The sequence below is a fragment of the Simochromis diagramma genome, unplaced genomic scaffold (assembly GCF_900408965.1).
Source record: "Simochromis diagramma unplaced genomic scaffold, fSimDia1.1 OVJJ01000618.1, whole genome shotgun sequence".
NCBI classification, from domain to species: domain Eukaryota; kingdom Metazoa; phylum Chordata; class Actinopteri; order Cichliformes; family Cichlidae; genus Simochromis; species Simochromis diagramma.
Window position 1 is genome coordinate 6501769 of NW_024387423.1, and position 24399 is coordinate 6526167.

General features: G+C 39.9%; 1 protein-coding gene across 9 annotated transcripts in view; it reads right to left on the reverse strand.

Annotated features, from left to right (window-relative positions):
* Positions 1–24399, reverse strand: part of LOC120722328 (CUB and sushi domain-containing protein 3-like) — a 249206-nt gene that overhangs the window by 20983 nt on the left and 203824 nt on the right. For all 9 annotated transcript variants that reach the window (XR_005693406.1, XR_005693405.1, XM_040013302.1 and 6 more), the window contains 5 exons: positions 22620–22793; positions 16775–16957; positions 13828–14004; positions 6660–6842; positions 1811–1984 (listed from right to left, as the gene is read on the reverse strand). Coding sequence is in view for 7 of the 9 variants with exons in the window: in XM_040013302.1 (XP_039869236.1) it covers positions 1811–1984; positions 6660–6842; positions 13828–14004; positions 16775–16957; positions 22620–22793 (891 nt within the window). In the remaining 2 variants the exon portion in view is untranslated. The remainder of the gene's footprint in view (positions 1–1810; positions 1985–6659; positions 6843–13827; positions 14005–16774; positions 16958–22619; positions 22794–24399) is intronic.

Here is a 24399-nt window from a genome sequence, read left to right on the forward strand (position 1 = left end):
TAGCTGATGTGGAAAAATGATTGTAGTGTGCTGAGGGATGACTCCGCTCACCATAATTGGAGTAGACAACTTCCAGACATTAATCAGGTGGAACCTTATCCATTTTACAAACAGGCGACATGTTTTACTCTTAGCAGGCGAACGAAGATACAAGCGTACCTCAATACAACACGCATTTGGTTACTCAGCTTTGCTAGAGCACTATCAGGGCATGGCGCACAAATATGGTCGTTTTCAGTTAAGCAGGGTATAAATCAGAAAGCAGTGCGCATACTGACTTACAGTAAATGACTGCTATGTGGCCACTGAGTACAGCAAATGGCTACAAGCGGTACTATGCTTCTAGTAGCGTGGCCACAAACACGAGCAGTCTGTCAGCTGCATTTCAGAAGCTAAGTACCCAAATGGGCCCGCGTTCGCCTGACTGAAGATGGCCACAAGCAATGAACTCTGTCATCAGCATCAATTACAAGAGAGCACAGCAGCAAATGCACTATTTTCAAATGGGCTCAGGGGGCTTTATAGGTTCAGTCTGTTGTGATCCAACATGTGATGATGAAATACTACAAACATCCCAATTTTCCTCTAATTCAAAACCTTGCCAAAGTAACTGTATACACAATAAAACGCTATACCTAATACAAAGTCGAGTATCTGATGGCAGAGATTTCTTGCACACGAGGGCTGCAATATTTAATTTGTAGGATGCAAAATTCAGCACTTCACTCAGCACGAAAGGACTGCCTATATTCAGCAGTTAAAGTGGCGATACTTCAAACAAAACAGCGGCACTTGAAGGGTTTGAGCAGGATTATTTTTAGTGGCTTTTGTTTTATTCTACTTAGTCCTGACTGATATTCAGAGAGAAGCAAATGCATGCAAGTACTCTAGCCTTCTTGATATTTCATTTCTGTCTGACTGATACAATGCAGGAATGATTCAGATGACAGCAAGACACTCTTGAGCAGTCATGCATCCCAGAGGTTATTATTATGCTTGCAAGGATGATTCAGAGAAAGGTCTTAATGTAGTAAGACGCACCCGACACGTCACTTGTGGCTGTGCTCGGATCATCATCATCTTCATCGTTAATATTGTAGCTTTGTTACTTAGGCTAGAGGTCAATTCAGTTTTCATTTAATCAAAATCCAAATAAGAGCTTTGTTTTCACGTGCTAATGATGAAATATTTATTTACGTCTTCAGAAACGGGCAGGATCTAACGTCCAACTCCTCTTTGCATTTTTCCAGCCTTCATTTAAGAAAGACGTTTTTTTTTAATTTACTTTAAGTGGTTTAAGGGTTAAGTATGATTGAATGCTTACAAAAAAGACCCTGATGTTGTAACTTAGGAGATCAGATATAATCTCTGTTCTGCATCTCTGCCAGACTGTCTCATTTCATTTGTATGATCCTTAAGCAAAATTCCTTGACTTTCATTAACTTGAAGTAACCTTTTAAAGCAGCAAAAGTGGTGTATACGGGATTTTGCCTTGGAGCGCACAACTTAAAACTAATGTAATGCATGTGAGAAACAAAATTATATGCAGGTATAGAGCTGTCTGGAAACTCAAATACATGTAACAAAAGGATGCAAGACTTATTTTAAGAGTCAAAAATCATAAGCCTGATAATGGTTAAAAACGGGCAAAAACAGTCCAATTAAGCTCACTGTTGGAATCACCGAGTTTCTGACAGTCTCAGAAATGTCATCTGGTTTATTTCAGTCTAAACATAGAGAGACTTCCTGTACATTACAATCATCCTGAAGGCACTGTGGGCATGAATGAATGTAGGAAACGATGACTCACGCAAGCACTGAGGCAAGTCTCCGCTCCATGTCCCGTTCCCTGTGCAGGTTAGCACAGCAGGAAAAGACAGCTCATAGCCAGGTAAACAGGTGTAACTCACGCTGGTTCCCCACTCCAGGACTGAGCCCTCAAGGAGGCCGTTGGGGATGGATGGGGGTGTAGGACAGGTGACCACTGTAGGGATAGAGTGGATACGCAGGTCACAGACGCATCAGAGTATATTCAAAGCACAAATCAGAACGAATTAAGTTAGAGTGCAATGCTTAAAAGAGGGCAAGACTCAAATTTCAAATCTCAGCAAAATCGCCAGAACTAAAAAATAGGAAATAGTTCACCTTCCCATTCTGACACTCTCTGATTTTAAGGGGGAGAATCGATGATTAGTGTGTACCGCCACCCTCTGCAATAGTTGAGGGTCTAAAGCAAATTTGAAGTATTTAGAGTTATAGATAGAATATAGTCTTTGATAGTTTACTGGAATCATCTATGGTTCACTCTCTGACACAGTCTGAATATTTGCTGGAAGAAGGTATTTTGCAAACGAAGACTCTCAGCTAAAATATAACTTACAACAAGAAAATGTTGTGACTTGAAAATATTGGGTTTAGTAGCCTTGGATGCCAGCAGGAGAGGTCAAATGAAACCTTGAGGAAAGATTGTTTTTCTTCTGCCTTACAGCAAAGGTGAGTTACATTCAGCAACCAAAATGGCTGCTGAATGTAACTCAAGGAGAACAGACAAACAACTACTGTGATTTCTGTATTTACAAGAATATGGCTACACATGTACTGAATCTTACATTTCAAATTGAAATGTTGCTAAATATTAATTGCACTGAGGTTAAGATGGCGTAAGATGGATGTAAACACACAGTAAACACAGTAATACACTCACTTTTCATCCAAGAAATAAAAGCTTTTATCATCCTATTCATATACTGATGGTTAAAATGTTTCCTAGAGACCTTTATTTAAAAAAACAAAAAACCAAGTCAGGTTAAAACTGGTCAATGCAGTGACCAAAACCCCATTACACCAAAAGCATCAAATTAAAAGCAGCAGAGGTGGCACTAATTCACCATTCTGCATAGTGTGGATTACAGCTGAAAATGAGGTCTTTAGCTCAGAGAAATAGTCTGTGTTTTGACTGTGAGCGATTTCTGTTTGGAGAATACAGAATAATTTCTGTGCAAAATGAGGGGGGCATCTTGCGTCTGTGTAAGCCGTAAACTTTCAGCTCAACAAATGTAATAAATGAATGCATAATAAAGCTCAGAGTTTGTTCTGACACACTTGGAGATGAACCCGTGGGGACGCAGATGGGATATGGGTTTTAGAGATGTGAATAAATTAGTGCTGTTGCTTTATACCACTGCTATCCTCCCTCAGCACCCATCATTACCCCCAAGTCTTTTTCTCCCTTCTTTCTTTTTGGCATTCTTGTGTTTGGTTAAACACTTGAACAAACATCTGCAAACTGAAGTCGAGCCTTATCCGAGTCTTTCAACTGTGGCAAGTTCAGTTGATTCGTTTATATTTAAAATACATGCGTGCTTGTTACATATGGCTCCCTGACAGAGAAGCCTTTAATTCTCTTCATCTTATTTTCACAATTCAAAAATCAAAAAGTTGTGACAATTATCCAAGTTATGACATGAGAGTGACACGGGGATAGAAGGCAGGCACATGACGGACAACTTCCTTGCCTCGTTAGCGCAACTTTTCATTCTCTGCACAACAAATTACAGTAAATGTGGAGCAAGCCACTGTGGGATATTCACACATCCTCTCAAAGGTGGAACTGTCTTTTTGTTCTCAGTTGGCAGCAGATCCAAAATGATTTCCATATGGACATTTTGCAGCAGCATATACAGAATATATGAAGTGTGCTATAATCAGAACAGTATTTAGGCCACGGTGAATAGAGAATAAAAATAAGAGCAAAAACCTTCTCGTGCTCCAATCTGTTTTTTAATGTTTTGTTTGTTAACGTAATTTTGTTTCTCAAGGAGAAACAGGTTCACTTAAAATTGTTTCCCTTTGAAGTTAATGAATCAGTAAAGAGTGCCTTCAGTTTGGGATTTCCAAGTTGTTGCTCTGGGAAAAAAGGGGCACTTCATTCTGAATTATCTCACTAAAATGCGTAGCTGGAGGCTGTAAAGTAGAAAGCAGGTTTGCGTGTGTATTTCAGTGATCTTACGGTATATCTGTGTAAAAGACACGAAAGGGGGGGGGGGGGGGGGGTTATAGAAAATGTATGAGTGCACGTGTGCAAATGGGCAATTTACACAGATTAGAAGAGTAGGTCTTCTAATCCTGTAAGCACTGCATCTGAAATTACTTGCTTTAAAAAAAGCAGAGAGTGTCCCCATTTTCGTAAGTAGTTCTAAGCAGCATTAGTGCCTCTTAGCTGAACATGCCAAACCCGGGATTCAAACTGAATCCTTGCCGGGCAAGGCTTAGGATGCGTCATCACACACAAACGCTGTGGCTAAAACTGATGCTCATACACTAAGTGCAAATTTATGCCCAGGCTTGGCACATGCAAAACCTCTTTGTCTCAATTTTTCTCCTCCTGGCTTTCCTCTCACTTTTTTCCCCTCCTCCCCCTCCCTTTCTTAGAATACTAACTCAGTTTCCTGTGGCACAATCATCCAAAATCTATGACAAGGTGACAGATGCCAGGTGTGAGAACTTTAAAACAGCTCACCTTGAGTGAACTGCAAGCACCTTCAACTTAAACCCAATCGTGAAAAATGAACAACAAAAAACCAAAAACAAAACAAAAAAAACTTGTGCAAAAATAGGCATTGTTTTTAGTTTCACATGAAAGAAAAGAAAACAGATATTTTTCCAGTCCTTTTCTGAGATGTCCCACTGCGTAGGCTGTCAGGGAGAGTGATGATAAAAAAACGTATGATTACCAGTGTGCTTTTCTATTGCTTGCCCTAGATAGTCTTAGAAAGAGACCAAAGGACAGGAAGAACACAGCGACAGGGGGAAAGCAAAGCATAAAACGTCTGTACTCCTTCTTTAAACCCCATCCACACCGAGGAATGGAAAATTAATGTTGAGCACCCACTTAGTAATCAAAGTCCTCTCTCTCTTGCCTTTCTTTTATTCATTTATCCCATGAGAGAAATAAGTGCTATCGGAAAAGCGAAGGCAGTTGAGAGACAGTTGCAGGAGGACCTTGTGGCTCACTGACTAATGCATACAGGTCAGTGGGAGCTGACAGCATTCAGGCAGTGGCAGCGCTGGGAGAAAACGTGAGTGTGCAATCATCTGTGTCTACGTATGCATGAGAGAGACACTTCTGTAATTGAATGCCCCCGTGTGATTGTATTCAGGCACAGCGGTGTGTGAGCGAGTGTGATGAGGAGGCCTAAGCTCTGGGGTTTTGCTCCTTTCCACGCCACCCCCATTAAGCGTAGCCGGATCGGGGACCGAGAGGCTGAGCGGTTGCGGTAGCTGTCAAGGATTAGCGCTCAGAGGTTAGCAATGTCACACACTTTTAATATACACACATGGGGGTTATACACTTGCACATATACACCCATTGCCCTCTGTCTTCTTTTCTCTCCCAGTTTAAACAGCTGTGGGACCATCAATTCAACCAACAGCTTCACCGTACAATACCCCAGAACACGGCACGTTAATATTGAATAGCACTAATAAAATATTACAATTACTGTCAGACTGAATTTTGTAATTTTTTAATCTTCAAGACAAGGTTGAGAAGATTAGTAGGGCAAGAAGTAGCCTGGCTTAAACAGCTACTTATGAGCTTAACTATCTTTGGATCCCCCCCAAAAAGTCTTATTTAAGGGTTACAAGTAGAAACACAAAAAACTAACTCAACGGAGGTTTGAACCTCTCACAACCTGCCTATTTCATTTCATTTGTCCTTTCGTCTACCTCAAGAGGCCTGCTTCACTGTAACTGAGACAGCAGCCTGGGAACAGTTCCTTAGCAACAATGAGCCCCTATTAGCCTTGTGGGCTCTTCCCCTTCCTGGTGTACTCTTGAGCTGTTCGCTGCACAAGTTAATCTTCCCTGCAATACTTACTTTTGAGTGTCAAGCGCAGAAATGCTAATCTATGCCTCCACTCAGGCGTCATAAATCACGGAGTGATGTATCGCTGATGGGCGTACAACAGCTAAGTCCTCTTCCTGGATTTTCCAACTTTGATGTTAATCATAGAGTAGAATGGGCACAAACTTCAGGGAGAGGACTCCAGTGATTAACTGTTGGGGTACAATTAGAGGTATCCTTGTGGTGATGGAGAGGACTTATTAGCCATCCATCACCAGGTGTCAGAGAACTTTTAGCATCGGCTCTTTGCATTCACAGGTGCAACTCTAGACTGGGGGGATGAAATCATCATAGATGGAGATATATAGGTTTTTTTAATCCAGCTGAGAATGTGGCCATAGGCAGTGAAGCATAAAAAGTAGCAAGATTTTTGCATTAAATGGGTGATATTTTGAGAAACACATTAAAAATGGCTTTATTTCTATGTGCGCGCTTGTGGATGTGTACGTTTCAAATATATGCACCTTATTATGCAAATAGGTTTATGTCTTTCAGTGTCATTGCCATTTGCATTATCAGTGCGCTTAAGTGAGGAGTATATGGCAGTATCTGACTACACAGGAAGCCTGTGTCACCTTTCTTGCTAATCTCATTAGATCTCTGGATGTAAGCATATACTTTAGATTGTGCGTGACAGTGTGCTGGCATGCCAAGGTTGTTACAACGCTGTCTGATGGTTATCAAGGTTGAAAGTCCACCGCAGCAAGTCTTTGATACAGTGTAGGAGAAATGTGTATCTGTGGGCGGTACTTGCCTTGACATGCTGGCATGGTTCCACTCCACGTCCCATTGCTGGTGCAGGTCCTGGTGAAAGTGTTGTCCACTCCCACCATCACATACCCCAGTTGGCACATGAACGTCACATTCTGGCCCACTGTGGTGTCGTCGCCAAACCTGAGTCCATTTGCTGGGATACCGGGATCGCCACAGGTGATCACTGCCATTGGTAGTAAAAAATAAGCGCTGCATCAGAAATCATCCTAAATGGTGAGGAGTGAACTTCAACATGAAACATAAAGCAACATTTCTATTTTTAGTCTTCCTTTGTATCATTAATCATTAGTTCTTTTCCTAATCTTGCATTTATTTGTGCCACTGCGACATCACTGTGTACTTCATCATGGTTAGGATTAATCTTTTCAGGTTTAATAATGATACAGCGGTCATACTAATATTTTATCAAATGACTGAAATATCTGTGACATTTACAGCTGTGCATGATGATCATTGCTACACCTCGACCCATAATTCATACCCAAGACAGTGACAAGAACAGGAGATGTCTGCACAAAAAACACAAAAAACTTAACGCCGCGTGTTTGCAACCAGTTAGTCGGTAGTTATATGTTCGTGACTGGTAAATGTTAATTGGTTCTGAGTATTCTTTCACTCGTATGAATCAAATTGTTCTGTGTAGTCGTGAATTGCCAGAAGCAACGTTGGTTCAACTTAAGTATGACTGATCAGGGTATTGCCTTTTGCGTGATTTGGCAGGTCTGTAACGAGCTGTTGGACATGAGAGAGTAGTAATTTATTCACCTCTGAGGGACATTTATCTGTAAAGAATTACTGGAAAAACTAGCTTGGCTGCAGTTTTACAGATACGTAAAAGTACTTTTCTTCTATGTTGTTTGTATTTCAGCTGGTCTTTGTGATCGATGAGGCTACCAGTGTGGCTTCTGGATCTGAATAGTGAAGCCAGTGAACACTTTGAATCTGCTTTCTTTCTAATGGAGAGCATGGGGTGACTTATCTATCCCAAAGGAAAAAGACAGCACTGTTCCCTTGAACTATGACCTCAGTAAACACTTCCCTGGAGTGTTTTTGGTCATAATTATAGTTTTAAGTCACATTTCATACAACATTTATTTTGTAAAATATTTACCATTTGCAATCAAAAAGGAAGGTAAAACAGGTTAGGTATCTGAACTGGTCAACACTGTGAATGGAAAGGTGTATATCATTTCCCTCGGTTTCTGCATCCAGCTCTTTACTTGTTGCATTCTGCTACAAAATATCAAGATAGTGGAAGTCAGAATCCCCACCTTTGGGCTTTAAGAGTCAGCTTCACAAGCCAAAAGGTGCCTACAGCCACCATTTATGTGAATTTATGTTTGTAACAAAAGCTGCTTACTTGGACTTTTCAGAAAACTGAGATTCAGTTTATTTCATTACAATCCTTAAGTTCTTAAAAAGAAAGCTACTTCCGTTGGATAAAATCCATCTCATATGGCATGTCATGAATGGGAGCTGAGAGCAGAATATAGTGACATGGGGTTTTTAATGATACTTTTAGATACACTGAGGTTTTATTCTGAATGTCATAATTTTCTAACTGAAAGCAACATACAAGCAGTTTCTCAAATGACTTCTAAAAGCTCATGTGACAAATAAATGATAGGTGGACAGTAATAAAGTAACAATGAATCATCATTTTATAAAGCAGCTCTTTTAGATGCTGTCTAAGCAACACAGTATTCGTCGGCCTCTTAAGTATTCGAGGCATTAACATAACTAAAAATGATTTCCAGGCATCTGACATAATGTTATGTGAAAATAAGGAATAGCTACATTGCCAGTTTGCTGTGCACATGACATAAGACTAAGTGACACCTACATTGTCATAATACTACTAACAGTAATCGTAATGTTTACTTGCACTTTTCCATTCTAGATTACGCCACTCTAGTTATATAATTTGTCTAAATCAGCAGAGGAACTAATAAAAATAATAATAATGATGTATTTTGTGCAGTCTCTTCTTTTCATATCCCTACTCTTGGCTTCTTTTCATGGCACAATTTCTCCAAAGTAAACAGATGGCTGAGTGTTGGCCCAGTATGTTGTCAGGTCTTAACCCAGTGCTACCGCTGATGAAATTATAGTTGCCAGCCTTTATTTGATTGGTTTTTCATAGCCCTCGTTTCATCTCGGAGGCTCTAATTTGTGCATACTTATTACAAAATCTTTCCTGACTTGTTCACCTTAATGTAAGAAGTCAGTTTGATGCATATGGCTGTCACTGCTAACGCCTCCTCCCTTAAATTAATTTCTGTTTGTTTATTTTTGGTTATTGCCAAGGAATTCAGCACTTGGAGATGTTTTTCCTTCCTGGGTAAAACCAGCTTTGTATTTTGACAGAGCACATGGGAAAAGCTGGATTCTTCATTTTACGAGATTGAAACTGATGTCACTATGTGAACAATCTAGTCTCATTTATTTTGAAAATTAACATAAAACCATAGCAGCACCCTTTATGCTTGTTTGGCATGTATAGTCATTTGTTGTGTGCCTTTTCTGTTAACTGAAGCAATGCCGTACTGCATCCTTCTTACAGATTCCTGCCCCAAATATCAGAATCTGACAAAGAATAAACTGCAGTGGAGCTGGTACTGATACATTTGATGTTTAATGTGCAGTTGTCATAATATTCCTCACCCAAAGTGGTTCTGTGGCTCTGCACACAGTAACTTACTACTTATTAAACTTGTTATCAACTTCCAGTCTAAGTCAGATAACGTAAACCATGTTTCGAATTCTAAGAATTTAGCCCTATGATATTTGACTACTCATGTAATAATGTAGTAATTACACTACAAGGACAAGCTTTTCTGTGGTGCATTGTGGAGGAAAGATAACATCTAGGGCTCACCAAAGCAAGGTTCATTTTCTGGTAATATTGACTGTCTGAACAAAAATTTGCCTGTGTGATATTTGACAGGAAATGTGAAAAATACTCAACTTCAGATAGGTTTACACCAGCCATTCCCAAAGTCAAGAGTGCTGCTGCTTTTATTTATTAAATAAAGTTTAGTATTTACCAGTAAGATTTATCATCCTCTCGCAATTAATGCAGCATAGCATTTTGGGGGGGGGGGGGCTGGTTCAGGAAAATACAAAGAAAATGATTGTTTTTGTACCAGTTTTGTGTAAATACCTGCTGTCAGTGATTCCTGGGATACTGTCTATATGTGTTAAAATCACAAACGGCCTACAGCGGATCTTTGGCCAGAGTTTGGAAGTCATTGGCCTTCTGAGGGGGGGTGGGGGGGTGAGAGAGCTTGTTTGAACGATCACCTTATTGTGACAAAGGAATCCGCTGTTTGTAAAAGTTACCCTTAAAATTACTGCAGCGATTTATCAGAGATGCGCAGAGCATGGATGGATAGTTTAAAAAAATGCTGGTGGTTCACGCCCGGCAATTTACTGCATAACATATTTTTACAAGTTCTTTTTTTCAAAGTGTGTATTTATTTATTTATTTATCATCAGGATCCAGACGGTTCTTTTCCATACATTTTGAGTGGTTTTTCTCTACATTCAGGTTGAGGGCTCATATGATGATGATGATGATCTTTGATCGCACAATCACAAGAAACAATATAGAAAATGTATAAAATAGGTATCAGCTGTTGATAATCTCCCGATTGCATAGTTGATAAAATAAATCATATCCTATGGGGGCAGAGTGCTGTTTCAATGGTCGCTCATGAAGACCAGGTTGAACAACAATAACTGTTACTTCTCTGCTACTTGTCAGCATATGGAGTTTTTCCTATAACTAAATAAATAAATGCTGCCTGTTGGACATTTATTTGCAGGACATGTACCAGTTGTTGGACTTGGAGTGTCCCATTCAGAGCACAAAAGTTTTAAACTAGAGTATTAATATAAATCGCAAAGGTGATAGACCAAGATTAGCTGCAGACAACTTGAGAAAGCATGCATATGCTATGACTGTTAATTTATTTGGAAAGCATAACTGGCGAGAATTACCAATAGTTTTAAGCACAGTGCCAAATCTTTGTGGTTCACTCCTACACTCAGTGTTTCACTCATTAATTATCAAAAATATTCAGAAAAAAGTGCCAAATATTTCTGACAGAAATACACACACTTAAACATATTGTTGCGCAATCGCAGTGAGTTCAAATTTCAATTTAAAATTTGCATTTTGTATAAGAACATTAGCAATGCAATGAAATAATCATTTTATGCTTTCATGTTCAGAAACACAAGTCAGCAATAATCTGTCCAGCTTGTTCGGTCGTTTAGCCATTTAAATCAGCTGTGTTGGACCAAGGACACGTCTAAAACCTGCAGGACACCGGCCCTGGAGGCCTGGAGTTGGACACCTGTGCTCTAAAGGAATGCGGCTCCACACTGCTCCCCCTGGTGGTTACACAAGATATTACCACTGGTTTTCCAAAATACTACTTAGGGGCATTACTACTCATGGTTGCATCATCTATGTCACAGGCGGGAGATGTCATTACAAGCACCCATCACCCGGCAATTGGCCAGAATTCCACACATGACAATACCGTCACTGATGAGGTGGCCATTATAAGTGTCTGTATCTGTACGAGTGAGTATTTATCTATCTGCATTGTTACTGAATCACAATAACTCAAAGAACAGACACAGTTTGACATCTTCAAGATAAAAAGTCATTGACAAAGAATGATAAATAAAACCTGTTTTTTTGCATGTTATTCTACAAATTTCAGGCAACAAAAACAAGAAAGCATGGCTTTCACATGCTGCGTCACATATGCTTATGGTCTGGATTACACCTGGGCTTCTGAATCTGTACTAAGATTATGCACAGTATATATGAATGTTCACTGCATATTTTGTGTTGCCACATTTTATATGCACAGTTCATTTGAAGCCACCGAAATTACACATTATCTTCAATTAAGCATGGCACATCTCTTCAAACCCATGTCAGAAGCAGCTGGCATAAATCAAGGACAGCTCATAAAGATTTTAGCCGGTGTCAAGTGACCATCTTGTGAGGAGGTGGAAAAGTCATCTTTCCAGAAGAAAGGCGCAGAAAGAAAGAGGAAAAAAATGTGTGTGTACAGTTGTAAATCTTTAATTATGCATGTCTATCTATGGGAAGTGAAAACTCAAGTTAAGCAAGCACAGTGCACAACAGCTGCAGGCTACCGACTTCAACAATTTAACTTAACTATGCAGCTTCTTTCAGTGCACTTACTTGCTGTGAGAAATTAAGTCAATAAGCTGCTTCCAGTAAATCTTCACTAACATTTTTTTTCTTGCTTCTTGAAAGTTTAATATTGTTTTCTGTACTGTGATATACTTTGGGAACGTTAGTAACATATACTCATATTCTACAAAGAGGATAGGCTGAGATGGAAGCAGGTGATACACTGTGGTGACCCCTAAAGGGAGCAGCCGAAAGAAGAAGTAGTAGAAGAAGACCAAGAAGTGACACATGATGCTATATCACTGATTTTCTTTTTCTAAAGCAATGTGAGCCGACCAATTACTTAGTATATTTTAGCTACTTAGGAAAAAAGAACTCCAATTTGAAGAAACAGATCGCTTCAGAAATGCCTTCATGTACAGTAATCCCTCTGCACCACTTGGGGAATCCAATACTACACTTAAACTGACAGAGAAACGCACAGACAAGAGAAGCGAAAATATGATGATAGCAGAGAAATCAACTGAATTAGAGTGTATTAAACGGCAAATATTCTCACTTTAAAAAAAAATCCCTGTTCGCCATTTATTTGACAAAGTGCTTTTATGGTTTTAGTTCACAATTCACTGAGCAACTCTCTTTCCTTAATACACTTCATCTCATTTGTTAATTTCTGAACATGCTCTATAAATTTCATGTATCATCCGCTAAGAGTTTCTGGGGAGAAAAAAATAAAGTTCAAACTTTTCTCTCTCCCCTTGAGAGTGTTGTGTGACTTTGATCTGGTAACCTACATGATCGATTACCCATGAACCGTGAAAATGATTGCCTCCTTAATGAAGGCACAGTGAGCCAATCCTGGCATCCTAAGTGTTGATGTCCCTGAACTGACCACTAAACTTTAATGTGAAGTGATAGTACAAAAGAGAAGAAGTTTGGGGATGAGCACGCTCCAAAGTGGGAAAAAGAGCTAAGAAAGCTCCTCTGCTTTACTGCACATTTGATCATTATTATTCAAACCCATTTTTTCCCCAGTCGTTCGCTTTCTTCACTCCTTCCCTGTGCATCTCTCTCCAGAGACCCATTTCAATCCAGAATTGAAAATTACATCCACACCATTTATCTTTTTCTTGTCATTCAATAACAAGCAAAAAGAATAAGGAAGAGAGAATATGAGGACTTTCAGAGAGAAGAACAATGTGTAATTTTGTTTCAAAGTCATCCTGATGCAAACTGAATATAGATTGGAATACTTCTTAATTACTCTGAGGCTCATTTGCCAAGATCCAGACAATAAAAACTGCCTGACATCTTTGATGCTTCACTGGGCGAACAGGCTCAAAGAGATTTGTCTTAATCGATATCATATATTTCAGCACCGCTCCCGGCACACGTGATTTCAGATGAAAGAGGGCACAACATCAGGTTCAATGTCCATCGTGTTCAACTTGATCATACATTATACAAAGAACGAGACTGGCTGCTGATTCAATCTGCTAATGCTAACAGTACATTCGCAGTGCATTATTGTGCTGATCATCCTTTTCCACTTTGAATTTGTGTTTACCCATCACACCCAGAGGAGTGCCTAATCGTTCTTGTCCTATTTTCGAACTTTTTCTTTGTGTGCGCGTGTGTTCTAGTTCTTGAGTAACAAATTCAACGACTGCCAGACTTAAGTGTGACTGAACTAAATGTGATTAACGAAGCAACACTGAAATCCCTAAGATGTGTGTTCCCTGTTCACCGCAGTGACAGAATCTGGACTATGCCTGACCACATCTTATTGATCAGACACCGATCACAGCATAGCCTTTAACAGTGACTACTGAGACAGCTGCTCTTCTTCTCATTTTATAATGAAAGTGTGAACGCTGTGCAGCGGAGCGGCCTTTTAAAGAAATCCACCATGACTACGAGACACAACTACATCCTCCTTTCATGTGTCTGTGTGTGCAAAACTCACTTGTGCAGTTTGGAGCTGTGCCAGACCATGTGCCATTTGCCAAACACTGGCGTGTAGGCGAACCAGTGAGGAAATATCCTTCCATACACGAATACACGATAGAGTGGGAGAAGGTTGTGCCATCCAAACGGGAAATACGACCGTGAGCCGGGGTACCTGGATTCCCGCACTGTACCGCTGCAATACAGGGGAGAAAAGACAGGATGTGAAGGTCAGAGGTGTAAAATAGTAATGGATTTTCTATTTTCCATATCAGTGGGTTAGAAGCCCCGAAGGTGGCTTCAAGATGACTTCTGAAGGTCCCGAGGGGATTAAATGGCTGTGAAAGGACATATTCACGCACTATACTGTGAATATAAATATTTATTTATGGAATAATTGCTGTTTTGCCTTTGACCTGCTGTATGTTTGCAGTTTCTTGACTTGTGTCTGATTAACTCTCAGGTGGAAAGTCTGCAAAGGGCAGACTGAAATCCTTGGCTTGTGTTCCTCATTATGTCTTTGTGCCTCCCATTACGGGACGTAAGAAAGCACTGCTGCTTGTTTTTTTGTTTTTTAGAGAAGCTGTGAATAAAGCAGTAAAGAACAACTAATCTATAGAGCTTTATTAAGAGAGGCTAATGAGCAGAACTGATGCAGTGGTACACAAAACCTTATCGCAGTATTGATGAGTCATCAGTAAATAAAGTGCAGTTTGTGTACTGTCAAGTCCTACAGTACATCTATGGTGATGGCAGTGCTGTCTAAAAGCGAGGGGGTAATGTGAACAGTTACAGCTAAGGACTCAGGGTGCACTTATAATGATAATAAAGCTGAAATGTGGCTGAGCAATCCTATGATAGGGAGAAAAAATTTTCCAGTGCGGCAGAAAAGCACCGGGGAGTAGGATTTTTTTTTTCCCCACTCAGGAATCCCTTTCAGTGGTTTTGAAATCTGCTCATTTTTTTCACTGAAGAGTAGAGAGGACAGTTTGTTTCATGTGTTTTTCTTCTGCTTCAAATCATGTCTAATTACAAAAGTGATCTGCTCTCTCAATCACCTAATTGCCTGGAAAATGTGAAATAGTGATTCTAGTAGGAGATAGACGTGTTGCAAGTGTGGTGGTGATTTCTCAATTAACATGTGTGCATACGCAGAAACTCACTGAGGTGCAAACGCATCACTCAGCCACATACCAACATACCAACTGCCAGCATGCTCACAGCTCTGTTCTGCAAATGCACACACACACGCGTGCGTGAGCACATATAGCCACAGAATGTATGCATGTGCTGTTGTGTGTATTTACCAAAAATCAAGTGCGGCAGCCTCTTTTCTCACCTCTTTTTAATAATTCAAGATCGACACGATGACAAACACACAAAACAGACCCTCATGGCAACGTGAGATGTATATCATGTTGAATATCCACACTGACTGTTTTTCCGGAGACTGTAAAGGGGTTGTGGATAATGAATGGATGGACTTTAACATGAGACAGGGTTTTAGATCACAAGCAGACAGCACAGAAACACATTCAGGCTCCAGTGAATTCCTTTCCCCCTCCCTGACTCCCGACGGCTGAATGGATAGTTAAAGTAATCTTTAAATCAGGAGTTCAGCTGGGAGATGGACAGATAAAAAGCTAGTGGAAGAGAGACGCTTGGTAATAAAGAGAGGGAAGAAAAGGTTGAACACAAAGTGAGGGAATGAGAGGGAAGAGGGTTAGATGGCAGATAGGGATGAGAAGATGGCTAGACAACGAGATTAAGACCGAGAGAAATCAGAAGAGGAGGGGCCTGTGTTGGAGAAATGAACGCTAGAGAAAGGGGGGAAAAGAAAGACAGAAAGTCAGGAGATGGAATGAAAGGCAGAGTAGTTCAGAGGACCTGTGCATTTGCTGATTATATTAAAAATGACACTGGCACTCATCCAAGCTGGTGGACAGTAAGCTGAGGAGCGGAGAAGCAGTCAAACATTTGCATCAATATCCGGTTGACCCCTGGGGCTAATTTATGCAAGATGTAGAGCTGGCATTCTGTGAACTAATATCTTCAAAATCCACAATGATTCATTTATCACAATCCAAAAGGAACTTGGCTTTAGGTGTCTAGAATTAATGAATTTTTCGGCTGCAATCTGGAAGCTAGTCACAGCACCATGTGCTGGCAGAAAATACCAGACTGCAGCAGAGAGCTATTTATCCATCTGCTGCAGTGCTGCGTTTGCGAGCTTTTTGTATGTGCTAGAATGCAGCCAATATGTTGCATACATTGTGTGTTTAAGCAAAGGCCACGTCCTGTTTGAAAACTGTGGATACCACAACCGATGCTGATTCTTTATTTTGCACTTGCACAATGCTTAAAGTGGCTTTACAGCAATTTGTACTATACTTTTAGAAACTTTGAAAGACTTCTGAAGTTCTCTTCTAACTTTAAGCTTCAGGCCTTCCCATAATGCAACCATTGTCTTTTAAATCGTAAGCCCAAGGGTTATTTCACGTCTTTTTTGGTAAAATGAGTTGTATATTAAAACTTGAGACTCTCTCCAAAGAGACAATCCTTTTCATCAGTTGATTACTTCTTCCTGCAACAACCAAACCCAACTTTATGTGGTGGAGTGCCCCTTTAACATAAAGCAGAGGTTCAAGAACTTTGTCTGGATAGCCCTACAGTATAATCCAAATAAGGTTTAAAACGGATAAAGTCTGATCGCTGAAAAAAGAAAAGCCCTTCAAACCAGATATCTGGTAATATTCAGTGCTGCGTGTTTCTTTTCTTTCTACCAGAAAGACAAGAAACTATCGGGATTCAGTACATGGCCTCATGGAACCACGCAGCTCTCTCTGTATCTGTAGGAGCTTAAATGTGTGCCTTTGTGTAAAGAAATATTTGTGTGTTAGCTCTCAGTTTGACTCCAGCGTGTTTCATACATAACATCAAAGCGATATTTTAAAGGTTTCTCTTACGTTTGCAGAACGGCTGTTTGCCAGACCAGGTCCCATTGGGGAAGCAGATCCTCTCTGCTGAGCCATACAGTGTATGTCCCACTGCGCAGGTAAAGCGCACTTTGCTGCGCACTTTGAAGTTCCCTGCCTCCCTGCTGGCATGGGCAGGTGTGCCTGGATCCCCACAGGTGTCCGTCGAGTCACCTGCAATGAGAGATAAAACAGACATTGAGCAATGAAAACAAGACGGCGAAGATGCCATCCACCTCACGGTCTGTGTGTACGTTCTCAGACGGATCCTTTTAAGTTTGTACGGCAGTGAATTGCAACACAATGTTCCTGTCTGCCAGACAGAAGACAATACAAAGAGGGCTTAGACTCAAACTGGATAACGCCTGAGTCTTCCAGGAACCAGTCGTAAAACATACAATGCACCGATGAGCAGTTGTCACCATGCCAACAGCCTGGAGGACCAATACTTCTCATAGTTTTGACACCAGGAGCTTTCTGTCCATAAAATCAGCAGAGCTAGCATTAAAAGGCAACCAGCTGTGGCTATGAGAAATGATGAATACAGTTTGACCTCTAGAGATAAATGCTTTTTCATTATCTTGAAATATACCTTCTGTCCTTTGTTCTGTGGAGGAACATACAGTACTTTCAGTGTCACCACCTCACACCACCTATCATGCATGTCTGTGAATTAAATCATAAAAAAAGTTGCTGTCTCTCTCACTAATTCCCTTTATGTTTCCATTAGTCTTGTCTCTGTCGGCTGAAAGAAATAGGACGTGTTCTCCTTCTAAGCCATCGGAAATGAGAGAGAGATGACAGGTATGGAATCAGGGCAGTGACATCACTGCTGAAGATTTTACGTTGCGATGAAGAGCAAGCCTAGCTGAGTGGTGCGTTTTTTAGGATGGAGTCTTTGGTGGGGTAGTTTTGTATTCACTAGAGACATCCATCAGACCAAAGGAAAGAAGCACATAACACTAACTGCCACTTCTATTGTTGCTGCATTCTCTCAGTTGAAGATAGAAAAAAAGTCCAATGTTTGGCTTCAGAGGAATAACAGAAACAGAGAGATACAGATTTATAGAAACAGACATTTAAATTGATAGAAGGATAGATACACAGATAGATGATCTCTCTGATGGATTTATATTTATTGGCTTTAAGATCCTGTTCCTTGAGCTGTGCACACACCCCGTGCATCACTGCCTGCTTGATTGCAGCTGTTCTCCGTTTACACAGCAGCAAACAGCTGCAGTAATACTGGACTTGTTGACAAAGCCTCGCTGCACAAACACGAAGCTCATATCTTCTACACATATCCCACTGCTCAAATGTGCACAAACTGCATTTGTCAGGTCAAGGGCCCACGGCTGGAGAAGATAAGTTTGTGTTTGGCCATGAATGTGTATGTCATTCCATATATATGTGTGCCATTACAGCATACATGTGAGTGTTTGTACTTGTTCTCATCTCTGTGTGCAAGTTCAGAATATGCATGCATATCGCGCATGCCAATGTCGTGCGTATGTGTCTCTCTATGTGTGTGTAGGTGTGTATATATGGCTCACAGCAGCTGTCGGTACTTCATTAGTCTCCTCTGGTTAGGTGAGGCAGGCTGACTCGGCATGCACTGTGACAGCTATAATCTTACTAATTGGGATGGTGGTGGATTTGGTTTGAATCGGGAGTTAATGTCCGTTCACCAGGCTCCCTTTGTGAGGAAATAATAAGGCCTTCAACTCAGCCATGCAACAGACTAGGACAAAAGGGGAATGGACTGGCAAGAGGTTTTAAGACCCATCGTACTAATTAACAAGAGAGGGCAGATGAGAGCGGAAGGATAGATGCATAGACGGGCGCATGGATGAGAACCGCTGCTGACGCTGGGCTGGACTTCTGATTAATTTATAGTTATACTTATTTTGTTGCTACTGGCGATAATACTCTCTGAGAATAATAATGTGGTATTTCCATAGCACTGATAAAGCTATCTCTAGACAATGTAGCGACCTTTCTGTAAACAAATATGGCCATCAACAAAGCAGGAGCTTAGAGTAAAAGGACGAGACATCATGCAGGGACTTAGAAAAAAAAAAGAGAGCGAGAGAAACATTTAAACACAGATTAACATTTTCTAGATAGATAACATGGTTGTAGTAATTCTGACAATTCTTTAGGCTGATGTGCCAGTTAAAACTAGGTGCTAAAGTGTACACTTGCACTGATTTAAAACTCTGCAGGCATTTGGTGCTTCGCAACTTCACTTCCTGTAGGCAACAACCGAGCTCCAGCTGTGTTGTGGTTCCTGTTTCTGCTACAGCTGGAACAGATGTTTACTGCCAGGTCTAAATTCATCAAGCCTCCTAATGATGAGCTAGTGAGCTACAATGGTACATTCTTCCCATTATAAGCTGCAGTTTTCATAGTTAATTAGGAGCTCTGCTGCAGTTACATATAATACTGTGTGACAACATGATGGAACGAAGCCTTCCCGATCTGTATCAACATAATCCGAGTTCTGAGTGTCACAGTTTCCTGCTCGAGTCTGTATTTAGATACTGCACCTATAGCTTATAGTTCTGCTTGTCAGTCCACATTAGGGATTCGTTAGAGATATGAAGGTTTCATCTGTTCTTTTTCTGGGCCTGAGTGACTGCACTGCATACATCTGTCAGAGTGAAAAAAAAAAGAAAAGATAAAATGCCAGAATTCTTTAAAAAAAAAATGTATACATAAATTTTAATAGTATGCACACATCCAACTGTTTAGTTTAAAAGTTTAAAGATGTCTTGAAACTTAACAAGCTTGTCAAACTTATCCTCTTAGTTTGTGTTAGTGATGTAAATTTACACATGTCAGGAATGTCTCTTGCAGCCACTTTTATATGCAGTATTTCATATTCCAGCTATAATCAGTTAAACAGTTGTACAATGTATGGGTGAGTGCAGGCCCTTTGCTAAGACCTGAAAAATACTGCCACAGCATAGTGGAACAGTGGTTAGCACCGACGGCTCACAGCAAAAAGGTTCCTGGTTTAAGGCCAGACTGGGGCCTTACCGTGTGAAGTTTGTTTGTTTGTCCTTTCTGTGCCTGTGTGGGTTTCCTCCAATTACTCTCTCTACCTTGCACAGTCCAGACAATGTCAGATTATTTGTTGATTCTAAATTCACAATGGGTGTCAGTGTGAGTGCAGACGCTCCTCTGTCTCTAGCTTTAATTCTGTGACCTGCCCCTGTAGGTGCATACCTGGGGATTTCTGTGTTTTAAAACCAACGCCTTTGAAGGGGTCTGAGAAAAAGGCTTCGAATGGCAAGTTTATATGTTTAAGTGATGCAAAGATTGAGTTGCCTGGCCTCAATAACCACAGTTATGCAAGGAGGATTATAGGTGAGTCATTCAACACCAAGAACACACCACCACCTGCTAAGCAAAGAGGCAGAAGCATCATGCCCTGTGGCTATTTTCCTTCCAGTGCAACTGGTGCAGTACTATGCCTAAGTCTTGAGCCATTTCTCTTTTCTTAATATTTTGCTTCTGAGGAACCAGATTTTCTTATATTTGTTTAAAGTGGTATTGAGTAGTAGTTCCCCAAGGTTTTCTTTTTAACTGCACAAATAAGTTCTCAGAGATGATTCAAGATCATTTTTGATCACAAATTTGGTTTGAAAGAAGTACTTTACGTTTAAGCAGCATCTGCTATATTAATACAAAATGTGTTTCAGCACAAAGTTATTTAATCTGCATTTTGTAATCTAAGTATATACAAGGAAAGTCCATATTTTGTGACCATATTTTTCCTTTAACTTCTTGGGTTACAGTAAACTAAAGGTTTCTTATTTCCAATTGAATTATCTGGTTGTTGTGACCCAGGACTGTTGGTCTGCAGGACAAGTTTCTCCAGGGATTTACTCGCTTAACAGCGACATTATAGATAGTCAGGAACAGATCTGATTTTGGCTTCAGTGGTCAAATTTTTCACGAGTTGATGTTGATTATGTTTAGACAAGTTAAATAAAAAAACAAAAAAACAAGACTGGCGTTAAATGTTTTATTTATTTAGCCAAGAATAACGCAGTGTATAAAACTAGGTTTCCTCTGATAAAAACAGGAATTTTAGGGTAGTGTTAGAGAGGGTTAGGGTTAACCCTATTTGAGCTCATGCTGATCAAATTGCCTTGCCATCAAACGCCAAACTGCTTTTAAAATCTAGGTGATAGGCAATAAAAATAAAAATACCTGGAATCATTATCTAGCTTTGTAAAACCAATAACAGTACAATTATATGCTTTATTGGTTCACAAGACAATGTAGGTTCCAAGAAAGACTAAACCTTTGTGCATTTGTTTTCTCTGTTTTATTTTGCAATGAAATAATGAAATGAAAACTATGGGGGATAAATTTGAGACTGTGCTTCCTTGTGCATCTGCGCTCTGCCCTAGGAATCTAACGTCTGTATTGCCTCAGTACTTCTCAACTATCTGAGCAAATAGAATATAAGTATAAGGTAAGTAGAGAGTTCACACTCCCATTGAAAGAAGTGGAAAAAATAACCGCCACACAAGTCTGCTTACAAATATTACTTCTGGGTCAGTGAGTTGAGCAAAGAAAGTGAACATTCAGTAAAGAGAATCCACTTAAATGGTCAGGAATGCTTAAGTGTGATGAGAGGAAAGTGCTCAGGGGGGATTAAGGGGGAAGTTTGAAGTTCTGCAGACATGCTATAAGCCTCTCTCTTTTTTTACAGTTTTCAGAAAACATCAAGGGGAGATTCACGGGCCTAATGTACTGAACATAGTACAAAAAGTTGTGCAAAAAAAAAAGAGGTTTTGTCAAGGGTGATATCGCTCACTCAATTTGAGTGTCTCAGCAGGAAGCAACAATTGCATCGCCAAATTCTTTGGTTTAGGTGCAAATATATCCATCCTGATCATGAAGAGAAACGATGAGTAAGGGCTACGGTTCGGCACTAATCTGGCTCTGTGTGCTTTTTCTGGTCTTCATCAGCGAAATGCAGATATGTCAGATAAACAGGAGTGCCTGCTCTAAAAGTGAAATACTGCTTTGAGTAGATGGGAAAATTGTTCGCAATAATGAGCAAATGTACATTAAATCCAGTAAGAGCTCCACAGGGCCTTAATTTGTGGGCAATAATTGGCTCACTTGGCTGATATCTGACCCAATATCCCTATTAATACTAGCACACTGAAGCCTTTCGACATTGTGTTGCTGTATTCATTTGAATAATCTGGTAGGTTTCAAATAAAATGCAGTCTTATCTCTTCATTTATCTACGTCTTGCAAAATTCCACAAATACAGACAGTTTTGGTTTAATTTGTCTTAAAACCTGATTAATAAATTGAACTAAATTATGTGTGTGTTGCTCCTAGCATTGACAAATTCAATTTATGCTATTTAAAAGTAGCCTGTGCCATTATTCAGAGAACTGTGGACATTTCTTCTGTAAAAAAAAAAAAAAAGATGCTGCTGCTGAATTTTTCACCACAAACACAATTCCATTAAACTCTGTCATACTGGAGCATGTTGAGATATTCTAGAGATATCTCAAAGCTCCACAAATCAAACCAAAACCACACTTAACCTCTTGTGTGGATATCACAAAAGGTTAAGTGTGGAAAAACCTTTAAATCACATCACTTTCCATTAATTTAGAAATACAAATTAAAGGACAGAGATTAAATGCACTTTACAAAATAAACTAAAATACCCGAATACTGATTTAAAATTCTCAAGGCAAAGTAAAAAAGGCAGACTTTTATTGTTTTATAGCTTGAATGTGTTCAGGACTGCCTCTGTTTAAATGCACACCCAAATTTCTGTGTATCTGTGTACCTGAGCAGTGGGGCAGTGGACCACTCCAGTGTCCATTCAGTTGACAGGTGAGTGATGAGTCTCCTATTAGCTGGTGGTCTCCGAGGCATGAGTAGCGCACTGTGGATCCAAATGTAAACTTCTCCCCACTCATGACTGCGTGCGGAGGTATACCTGGATGACCACAGTCCACTTCTACATGATAGAGAGGGAGGAGAAGGGCAATTATTAGCATGAAAAAATGGATGGGTGGATTTTTGTTGCATGCCTCAACACACCTGATGAAATCACTATTCACACGATTACCGGTGCCAGTGGGATTCTTTTTAAAAAAAACATTTGTTTTAACTATTTTATGAGAAACAGTTTAATAGAAGAGGAACCATTTTGACTGCATTATTTACCATTTCATTGAAATATCAAAATATCTAGTGAGCTGAGGTGGATGAAGCACATGCAGTGTATCATTGTGACACAGCCGGACATGAATGACGCCCTGTCAGAAGCAGCAGCTAGTCCAGGACACTTCTTTGATTTCTAATCTATAAGGAGTTCAGAGAAGCTTGTGTTGAAAATGCAGTCTGAGTAGATTAATGTGCCTTGGTGTGTAAAAGAGAAATGTATTTGCTTTCTGTACTGTCGTAATCATTTTTCATCTAAAAGTGATTTGATGCACAGACACACTGAGTACTGGGACAGTTACAGATGTGTTTGTTGTTTGAGCTCTTTATGCTACAAGATAATCAATTTGAAAGAGATAAATGATGCCAAGTTAAAATGCCAGGTTTAAGTTCATACAACATAAACACTGAAAGAAAGAGTTTGAATGATACAAATGAAGTCAAATGCTTTGATATACAGTTGTGCTCAGAAGTTTACATACATTCATCACAGGCATGAATATTGCAGTAATTTTAATTATGTGCTTTGAATGATTTCTTTGAACTGTTGTTTTTCCAGGGTGGAATGGTTGTACAGTATACATACATAATGACTTTAAAAACCAAAATTGGGTGTGCAAGTTTGAATTTATTTAGGATTTTTTATAATCCACACAGGGTAAAAGTATGAATACACGTTCAAGTATGTATATTCCATATTTGGTTTAAGTTCCTTTAGCAAGTTGCACTTTGACCAGAAGCTCTTGTTAGCTATCAACAAGCTTCTGGTAGAAATGTGGCTGGATGTTTGACCACTCTTCTTTGCAGAACTGGTAAAGTTCATGACTTTCATAGCACAGATGTGGCTTTTAAGCAAAGTCTGGAGATTTTCAATAGGTTGAGGAAAACACCGAACTATGTCTACTTTTAAATTGCCTAGCTGTTGCTTTGAGGTGAAGTTGAGTAACTGCACTTTGTGCAATGTACCAGTACCAGTGGCAGCAAAACAACCCCAAAGTATGATGCTACCACCACCATGCTTGACAGTTGGTACAGTGTTCTCAGATTAGAAAGTCTCACTTTTACTCCTCTAGGAGGTATTTGTCATTCTGGTCAAATACCTCCTTCTTTGTCTTGTCTGACCATTCTTATGCTGCCAAAGACAAACTACTAAAGTTGAAAGAAATTGTGATGAGTGTATGTAATAGTCTGACCATAACCAGAGAACAACGTTGTGTATTCCCTAGTGATGTTTTTTCCAGGACTTTTTCTGCAGCTCCCTTTTGTTGTGGTCCTCAGGAAGCAGACTGCAAATCAATCAGGCTGAGACCAGGTGATTGTCTGAGTCAATCAGATATTTCTCATCTTCACCTTCCCTTAACAGCTATGCATATTTGCTTTGCTGAAAGATTACATTTTTC